The following is a 10,751-nucleotide window of genomic DNA, read 5'->3' as shown; positions in this document are numbered from 1 at the left end:
TGAGTGTGAACATGATATATAGAATGTTCTACTCTTATCCTAATCGATAAGCAATAATCATTAAATGCTTGGGCTTAAAACTCTGCAGCATTATCAATGCGAATTGTTCTAATCTGATTATCGGAAAAATATGCCCGTAATCGTATAATTTGTGCCTACAATTTTGTAAATTCCAAGTTACGGGATGACAATAGGAACACATGAGACCATCTAGAAGAAGCATCTATTAGGACCATAAAGTATCTAAACGATCCAATAGGTGGGTGAATAGGTCCACAAATATCTCCATGTATACATTCCAAGAATGCAGGGGACTCAATTGCAATTTTTGTTGGTGATGGTCTCACAATTAACTTGCCTTGAAAATTCACCATTTGAAAGAATCTTTAGGTTCTTTAATGGGTGCCCATTTAAATTTTCTATAATTCGTCTTATCATTATAGATCCAGGATGTCCCAAACGATCGTGCCAAAGTACAAAAATATTGGAATTAGTAAACTTCTGATTTACTATAGAATGTGCCTCAATTGCACTAATCTTTGTCCAATACAATTCAGAAGATAAGGCCGGAAATTTTTCTATAACACATGTCTATCCGGAGACATTTTTGATTATACCCAGATATTCAAGATCCATTTCATCAATTGTCTTGATATAATAATTATTTTCACGGATATCTTTAAAACTCAACAAGTTTTTCCGAGACTGATGAGAAAACATAACATTATTTATTATAAGTTTAGTTCCCCTGGCAAAATTATAATAGCTTTTCCGAACCCCTCTATCAAATTAGCACTACCAGAAATCATAGTGACATTTATACTGTCCATATTTAAATGAGAAAAATATTTCTCATTTTTGAATATCGTATGCATTGTTCCAGAATCAATCAAGCAAATATCTTCATAATTGCTTTGAAAATTATCCATATCTTCAAAAAGAATGAAATAAATTTTTATTAATACTTTATTTATATAATTTATTTCAAAGTAAAAGCTATATAATATAATAATATATATAAATGATGATAATTATTTATGTGGATATAATATTTTTTTAAGTCATCATAACAAACTTAAAGTCTTGATTAATTTTTCATCGCAATATTATATATAAAAACATTACTCCCTTTTATTGTAATAAAGAGAATCAAATAAAACAAATAATAGATAAATTAGTAGCAACAAATCAATACCACACTTTGCTAATTCATGTATAAAAAAAAGTGAAGTAAGTAAATCTTATCAAAAAAATAATAAATAAAGTGGAGGGGAGACAAAATTTATCAATAAAGTGATAAATAAAATGAGTGGACAAATCTTATTAAAAGATTTTAATAAAGTTGAGGGGACAAATTTTATCAAAATAATTTTCCATTATCAAAAAATAAATAAATTATTCCATTATTATAAAGAAATTTCCATTATCATAAAAAAATATTTCCATTATCATAAAGAAATTTTCATTATAAAAAAAATCTATTAGTGTATTAGTGAAAATTTGTAGATTGCTATCTTTAGCATTATTTTATGTCTATTACTAAAAGACAAGTTCGGAGTAATGCATGAACAAATATTTATTTAATATATATATGTAAATTTTAATATATGTGGACAAGAACAAACATTTATATAATTTATTTCTCAACAGTACAAAAACAACAAACATTAATAATATTACCATTAACAAATATTAAACATGATTATTAAATTCTCCCATATTCACAGAATTATCACCAATCAAATGATCTATCTTTCCTTTAGAGTGGGCAAAGAAATCTGCCACATCCAAGATCATGATTTTCGGTCATAAAATTAGCTTCAGGATTTTTATCCTTCTTTCTTAGTGATGCCTGATAAAGTTCAACCAAATGTTTGGGAGTACGACAATCACGTTCATAGTGACTCCTTCCGCCTCATCGAAAATAGTTTGTTCTAACTGTTTTATATTTCTCATCTTTTTCTTTTTCCTTTTTATATTAATTTTTCTTTGGTGCATAATTAACACCAGAAAAAGAATTTTATCTTGGTCATAATTACGGTCACGACCACGTTCACCTCCACGACTAGGACCACAACCTCTTTCACGTCTAGTGTGGTGGGAGTACACCTCATTCACTTCAGAAAGTGGTGTAGATCCAGTAGGCCGATTCTCGTAATTTTTCATTAACAAATCATTATTTTGTTTAGCCACAAGAAGATGAGAAATCAGTTCAGAATACCTTTTGAAACCTTTCTCTCGATATTGCTGGTGTAGGAGCACATTCGAGGCATGAAATGTGGAGAACATTTTTTTTATCATATCAATATCACTAACCGTATCTCCATAGTTTCAATTGAGAAGTAATTCTGAACATGACAGGATTGTATTCATGAATAGACTTAAAGTCTTGTAGCCTTAAATGCATCCAATCATATCGTGCCTTTGGATGTATGACCATTTTCAAGTGGTCATATCTTTCTTTCAAGTTATTTCACAGAATGAGTGGATCCTTGAATGTGAGATATTCAATTTTTAAAATTTCGTCAATATGATGATGTAAGAATATCATTTCTTTAGCACAGTCTTATTTTGATGCTTTATTTTCAAATTTAATGGTATCTCCGAGACCCATTGCATCTAAATAAATTTCAGCATATAGTACCCATGAAAGATAGTTCTTGCCCGAACTTTGAAGGGCAGCAAACTCAAGTTTAGTCAGATTAGTCATAATAAATAGAATGAAAATTATAATACATTCGCCTTCAATTTTAGCCTTCAAACTTTGAGACGGTAGAGTCTCGTGCTGATAACGTGTTATAAGGTAAAAACTAAATACTAAAATCGAATTAGTATCACAAGAGAAAACCAAGAAAGAAGAGAAAGAGTAGAGAGAAAAGAAAGAGGAAACTTTGTATTCCTTAGTTTTTGTGTGTTTTTTCCATCTAAATAACAATGCCTTTTATAGGCATGAAAATGATATAATGGGCATTCATAAAATTATTTATAACAATACTCACCAGTTATGGATGCAATAACATTGCTTTATCTCATTAGTTTCACGGTCCACGAGAGACTTGATATGCATCTGATGGATGTGGTTACCGTCTATCTTTATGGATCACTTGATAATGAGATATACATGAAAATTCTCGAAGGATTTAAGATGCCAAAAGCATATAGTTCAAAGTCTTAGAAAATGTATTCAATTAGATTGCAAAGATCATTGTATGGCTTAAAGCAATCTAGACGCATGTTGTATAAACGTCTTAGTGAGTATTTATCTAAGAAAGGTTATATAAATGATGCGATTTGCCCATGCATTTTTATTAAGAAAACAACATCAGAGTTTGTTGTACTTGTTGTTTATGTTGATGACATAAATCTCATTGAAACTCCAATAGAGCTTCAAAAGGCAATTGCTTATTTAAAGAATGAGTTTGAGATGAAAGATCTTGGAAAGACAAAATTATGTCTTGGTTTGCAAACTGAGCATTTGACAAATGGTATTTTTGTCCATCAATCTGCCTACACAAAAATAGTGTTGAAAAGATTTTATATGAATGAAGCACATCCATTAAGCAATTCGATGGTTGTTCGATCACTTGATATGAATAAGGATCCATTCCGACCTCAAGAAAAGAATGATGAACTTCTTGGTCCTGAAGTACCATATCTTAGTGCAATTGGTGCACTAATGTATCTTGCTAACACTATAAGGCCCGATATATCCTTTTTGAATAATTTGTTAGCAAAATATAGTTCTGCTCCTATTAGGAGGCATTGAAATGGAATCAAACACATATTGCGGTATTTGAAAGGGACTATCGATATGGACTTATTTTTTCCTTACAATAGTATGTTTGGTTAAAGTAGATATCAGTATGAAGTAACTTAATTATATTGCAATTAAATAAACAAGAGTAAAACACCTGAATTCAAACTAATTTTTTCTTCATCTTCATTTTAATGGAATGAATTAATATATTAATTCTAAAGAATATATGCACAAAACAATTAAGCAAGCAATTTACATATATTTCAATTATTTTTGCATTATACTTCCTCCGTGCACTTTTTTTGATCGTTATAATTACTTGTTCAGTTTGAAAAATCAAAAAGATAACTTGTCATTTCATCTTAATTTATTTTTATTATTAATTATAGTCATTCTTTAATGTATTTTTAAAAACATTAAATTTATTCTATTGAAAGTGTAATATAGTAAAAATATTATTTTATTTACTACTTCATCCATTCATTTTTAATTGTCATAATTGAACTTTACACGCTCATTAAAATAATAAATTGATATGACTATTTTACCACACGATTTCTATTAATTAATATTTAATATTAGGTATTGAAAATAATTTGGAGAAAGTTATTAATAGTGTAAAATATGGAAAAAAAGTTCTTTTTTTTTCTATTTTAAAATATAAATAAAAATTAAAATTATTTTTAAAATAATAAACAAATAAAATTAAACATAAAACTATTTATCCAAAAATATTTCAAGTTAATAATAGGAGAGTATAAGGGGAGTGGGGAATAAAACTACCATTGATTTTTGCTCTAATTTGTGGGCCAAGCAAACTAGCCCCTTAATTAAAGTGAGTGAGAACAAAGTAGGGAAATGAATGCAAGCTAAGAGGAGGAGGAGGCAGACATGCAACATATCATTGTTAAGCAAATAGTTTTGTAAAGAATTCAGCCGCTAACTAAATGCTAATTCCAAGAGAGAAATTTGTTGGTCAAATCTGTCAGCCTCTAAAATTATGAACAGCTCCACTTACTAGAATGAGGTAGGTAGGCGTTTCCACCAACATGCCATGCATTTGTTTCATTATCAAATGTAAGATTCTGAATTGAAATTTCAAAAAGGGAATTGTATTTTTTATTTTAATTGTTAAATAAATCACTTTTTACACGAAGATTGAGAAAAACAGACACTTGCTTGCGCAGTAAAGTTTACCAAGTTCTGACCACAAAATATTGAGTTGTCAAAACAGGGAGAAGGCCTGACATGACGTTCAAATTTTCCTTTTTTCTTTTTCCTTCGCTGCTAAGAACATTCCTGGATTCTCTATATTTGAAAACTAAAATAGAGAAAAGGCTTCCAATCTTTCTTTATTTTATTTTTTATTTTCTATCTAGAAAGTAAAATAGAGAATAGCATTTCTATTCTTCTCTTTATTTATATAGAAATAAATATTAATTCTATAAATTTGAAGAATTGCTATTCATAGTCTCTATTTTATTTTTTGATTATTTAGTATTTTTTTTATATAAGATCATTAATTGAGTCTTTTATATTTATAGTTATTTTCTAATATCATATAACATCTCAAAACATATTATTGAATTATACTACTTCCATTCCGAATTAACAATTTTTTATTTATTTTTTAATTTCCATCACTTTAAATATGTAATTTAAAATTCAAATTATTTTTTACTATGAAGACTGCACAAAACTTGCATGATAATTCAAACAATCTACTTTATGTTATAGGAATAAATTATTAAACTACAATTTTTAATGAACATGAAAATACTTAATGTAATAGATCAAAATGGAATAAGGGAAGTAAATTAGTACACAAAATAATTGGATACAAGATGAAATTGTTAATTTAAATAATTTTTTCTAGACATAAAAAAATTAAGAACAAAAATTCTCATTTTGTACTCCGTAATGCATTAATAAAGTATTTATGGGAACAATTAAATAATTTTGAAAGCTGAGTACGTATGTAAAATTTAAAATAAATTTTATGATGCTAAAATTTGTTATGTAATTGTATTTTATCAATTATTTCACTTTTATTTGAATTGTCCATTAATATATATAATATATAATATTTGCTTGTAATTTATGTTATTTAGAAATTTAGAATAAAAAAATAATTTTATATTAAATGAAGAATTTGAAAAGAATAAAATTTAATATTACATGAAGATTATATAGGGTGATTATTTAAAAAATAGAGAAGGGCCTAAAATACCCTTAAACTATTGAAATTGTTGCAAAAATACTCTTCAAAGTTTGGTTCAATAAACCTAGACACTTTTATGACCAAGTTCAAAGTCTATAAATACTCTATTGTTCAAAATCCCCTCCTATTCAATTCATTCTCTTAAAATTTTCAAGGAAAGAACTCACAAGGTCTCTCAAGGTTTCTCTCCAATCTCCAAGCTAGGGCTTCCAGGTTTCTTCAAGGTTTTTCTTCAATTCCTAGTGAATTTAAGCAAGGTATGTGGGAATTGATTCATGGGCCCTTTTCACCCATGAAATCCCAAATATTTCTCAAGTTTTCATTTAATTTATAATTGGTTATGAACCCTAGTTTTGATGAATTACATTGAGCTGAGTTGATTTTGTTTTTAGATGTTATCAATGATCTTTATATGCAATTCAAGTTGAATCATAGATGTCCAATTGTCTAGCCAGAAAAGTGAATCTCCTTTCCTCATGTACAGGGAAGAAGGAAAAGAATGCAAATCAGAAGAATTCAAGGAGAAGATGGGAATTGGATAGAAGAAGAAGGGGGAATAAGTGCTGAAGCCATCAAATACTACACTGCTCAGTTCACAAAAGAAGAAGATCCTAAGGACTATGAAATTCTGAATCACTTACCCAGAATGATCTTTGAGGAGGACAATGTGATGTTTGAAGCAGAACCAACTGAAGAGGAAGTGAAGAGAGTGGTTTTCCAACTAAATAGTGACAGTGCTGGAGGACCTGATGGTTTTACTGGGGTGTTTTATCAAACCTGCTGGGATATCATTAGACAGGATGTCACCAATATGATGAAGGCTTTCTTCTGTGGTGCAGAATTACCCAGGTTTGTCACCCATACTAATTTGGTCTTAATACCAAAGAAAGATATGGTTAATACCTTCTCTGATATGAGACCAATTAGTTTGAGCAATTTTGTGAACAAATTTTTTTTGAGACTGTTACATGAGAGATTGGTTGCCAAAGTACCTAATATTATATCTCCCAATCAAGCTGGTTTTGTCAAAAATAGAAGTATTGTGGAGAACATACTATTGACTCAAGAAATAGTATATGATATAAGGCTAAGAACAAAAGAAGCAAATGTTATTATAAAGCTGGATATGAAAAAAGCATATGACAGGATATCTTGGTTGTTCTTAACTAAGGTACTCAGACACATGGGATTTTCAGAGAAGAGCATAGACATGGTCTATAGAATTGTTAGCAATAATTGGTACTCTGTTTTGGTTAATGGGCAACAACAAGGATTCTTCCAATCTACTAGAGGAGTAAAGCAAGGGGACCCTCTATCCCCTACTTTATTCATACTAGCAGCAGAGGTCTTAACAAGGAGCTTAAATGCACTTCATCATGATATGCAAGTTAAAGGTTTTGGCATGCCTAAATGGAGTCCAAAAATAAATCATCTTGCATATGCTGATGACATGATCATGTTTACTTCAGCAGATATGGTCTCTTTGCAAAGAATAATGAGGATTTTGAGAAAATATGAGCAGACTTCTGGCCAAAAGATTAATATGAACAAAAGTGCTGTTTATATGCATAATAAAGTAGCAGGAGACATCAGTATAATAGTGGAGATTGTCACTGGCATGAATAGAAGAGAATTTCCTTTTATGTATTTGGGATGCCCTATCTATCATTGTAGGAGAAAGAAGGAATTCTTTAATACTTTGACTCTTAAGATCATGAATAGATTACAAGGATGGAAGGGTAAAATGTTATCTTTTGGAGGAAGGGCAATACTTATTAAACATGTACTTCAAAGCATGCCAATACACATGCTATCAGCTGTTAACCCTCCTATTGGAATCATCAGACAAATTCACAAAATGTTTGCTCAGTTCTTCTGGAGCAATACAATTGGGGGCAGAAGTAGACACTGGGTGTCTTGGAATAAGATGTGTGTTCCTACTACAGAAGGAGGCCTAGGTGTTAGATCATTACATGATGTGGCATTAGCACTGTTTTGTAAGCTATGGTGGAACTTTAGGACAAAACCTTCCCTGTGGAGAGATTTTATGACCAACAAATATTGTAAGAAAGAGCATGCTACAGTGGTGCAATGGAAACAGGGGTCACAGACTTGGAAAAGAATGCTAGAAGCCAGGGACCTAATAGAACACCAAATCTGGTGGCAAGTGAGGAAAGGAGATTCACTTTTCTGGCTAGACAATTGGACTGGATTGGGAGCTTTATATTATATAAATCCAGGGAATACTTATGATGCAAGTATTCAAAATGTTAATGAAATGATAGTGCAGGGGAGGTGGAATAGAGAAAAACTTAGGGAAGTACTTGCTAAAGATATTGTTGATCATATAATAGACAATATAACCATACCCAAGGAAGAAAGAGACTTTGATAGACCATGGTGGATTCTAGACACAAGTGGAGAATTTACTATTAAATCAACTTGGGATTTTATTAGGCAAAGGGGACCAAAACTGGACATTTACAGGTTTATGTGGATAAAGGGTATGCCTTTTAAAATTTCCTTCTTCATGTGGAGATGCTGGAAATACAAAATTCCTACAGATGATGTTTTAAAGAAGATGAACTTTATTCTGGTGTCAAAGTGTTGGTGTTGTATAAATCCTAGAGAAGAGACTATACATCATATTTTCTTAACATCTGAGACAGCTAAAAGAACTTGGTCCTTTTTCTGTAAGGCTGCAGGAATAAGGATGGAGGGGGTACAACTGCAACAGCTAATTTTGAAATGGTGGATGACACCAGTTACTAACAGACTGAAACAGGTTTATGCTGCAGTGCCATCAATTATAATGTGGGAACTTTGGAAGAGAAGGAATGGTATCCAGCATGGACATAGAAAGATTAATAGTTCAGTTATATATCTAGTCATAGTTTCTATCCAAAGACTAGTACAATATAGAAATCCCTCAATTAGAACTATCCCCCCTGGATGGACAAATCTGATCCAAATGCTAGAGGGAGGCAAGGCAAGAGTGAAGGTAACAAAAGTTAGATGGAATCTACCTCCACATGGCTGGTATGCTTGCAACACAGATGGTGCATCCAGAGGCAACCCAGGGAGAAGTGCATATGGTTACTGTGTGAGAGATGCAGAAGGGAACTTAATATATGCTAAGAGTGAGGAAATTGGCTATGCCACCAGTATAGAAGCAGAAATTGTGGCTCTTTTGGAAGCCTTGAAGTACTGTAAACAACAGGGACTAAATAACATCATTTTCCAGACAGATTCCCAAGCTATTCAAAGAATTTTGAAAGGGAAGCAAATAAACTGGCAGATGCTTTAGCAAATTATGCCATAGATGAGGGTCCCCTACAGGCTTATTTGTTTGAGGAGTTGAATGTACAGATGAGAAGAATCCTAAATAGTGATAAGAGTCAAATTCCGTATCTAAGAATTAAGAAATGTTGAAGGAAAGGGAGGAAAAAGGAAATGGGAAACTGGAGACACAGAAAAGGAGAATGAGTTTGATATCTTTACTAATTGTTTGTTCATTTTGCAGGTCTATAAACTACACTTAGTTGAATCAAAGGCAAATAAGGCATATCACAAATCTCACAACTTTCAGAAAACACACAAAAGCAACAAGATCAACAGAGGAGTACAATACACACCAAAAACAAATTATACCAAATGAGAATCAGAGGAAACCACACTGAGTTTCTTCATCATCTTCAACAATAAGGGGAGAAGAGCACAAAGACAGAAAAAGAAAGAAGACAAGGAAAGTTCCACCTTCAAAATAAAATTCGAGACAACAAACACACATGCAGAGCAATCGGATGTGAATCAGAAAGAATCCATCAAATCAAATGGTCTCCTCATCATCTTCAACACTAAGAGGAGAAGAGCACAAATTATTCAAGGCAACAAACACACATACAGAGCAAACAAGCTGGTGTGAATCAGAAGGAAACCATCATAGCAACATATTTTGGCCTCTTCATCATCTTCACAAGAACAGCAAGAATGGCAAAGAAGATCGAAGAAGAAGACGAAAATGGTCATCTACTGACTATTCAAGGCAACAAACACACATACAGAGCAAACAAGCTGGTGTGAATCAGAAGGAAACCATCATAGCAACATATTTTGGCCTCTTCATCATCTTCACAAGAACAGCAAGAATGGCAAAGAAGATCGAAGAAGAAGAAGAACACATTAATTAGGGCTCAAAAGGGAAAGTGTGTGTAGGGTAAATGGTACCCAAAACTATTATATTTACCTCTTTTACAAATGAAAAAAAAAAGAAAAGAAAAAAAAGATGATTTTTATGAGTTACTTATGAGTTAAATGATTTATAAAGATAGTTTTCAAAGAGTTACAACTTAGATTATAATTTTTGAAGTTAAAGTTGAGATAATGATCAGAGTTAAGATCATTAGATGTTTTGAGATAATGATTAGTGTTAAGATCATTAGATGTTTAAAGATGGTGACAAGGACAATTCTCACCAAAGTTATAGATTCTTATGAATCACCAAGTTAGACGAGCTATTCCTAAATGTTTTAAAGATGGATTGATAGACAATTACTATCTTTTCCTACTATGTTATGAGCATGTTTTATGAGTTTCTGTTAGGATATTGACTAAGCACTGAGAAGACTTCTAGTTGGGATTTAGTTGGATAATACAGTTGGTTATCCAAGGGAATCCTAGTAGCAACCTAAAGTCCCAAACATTGTTGCCCATGTAAGTTGCCTTCATGACCTAGATAATGGATCCACATAGCCCAGTTGAATTGATTTGAGT

At 31.5% G+C, this 10,751-nt stretch overlaps 1 protein-coding gene across 1 annotated transcript; it reads left to right on the top strand.

The window, feature by feature from the left end:
• Positions 1-3,178: 3,178 nt before the first annotated feature.
• LOC129884258 (uncharacterized) lies at positions 3,179-9,285 on the top strand. The gene is made up of 2 exons (XM_055958588.1): positions 3,179-3,646; positions 6,463-9,285. The coding sequence occupies exons 1-2, from the start codon at positions 3,179-3,181 to the stop codon at positions 9,283-9,285; spliced, it is 3,291 nt and encodes a 1,096-aa protein (XP_055814563.1).
• The last annotated feature ends 1,466 nt before the right edge of the window (positions 9,286-10,751 follow it).

Source organism: Solanum dulcamara, chromosome 4 (assembly GCF_947179165.1).
Source record: "Solanum dulcamara chromosome 4, daSolDulc1.2, whole genome shotgun sequence".
Classification (NCBI taxonomy): Eukaryota; Viridiplantae; Streptophyta; class Magnoliopsida; order Solanales; family Solanaceae; genus Solanum; species Solanum dulcamara.
This window is presented reverse-complemented; position numbering and strand designations above follow the sequence as displayed.

Coding starts and splice junctions, on each gene's coding strand:
- LOC129884258 (XM_055958588.1), top strand. CDS start 3,179: ATGTATTCAATTAGATTGCAAAGATCATTGTATGGCTTAAAGCAATCT. Junction 3,647..6,462: donor ATGAACTTCTTGGTCCTGAA/GTACCATATCTT, acceptor CCTCATGTACAG/GGAAGAAGGAAAAGAATGCA.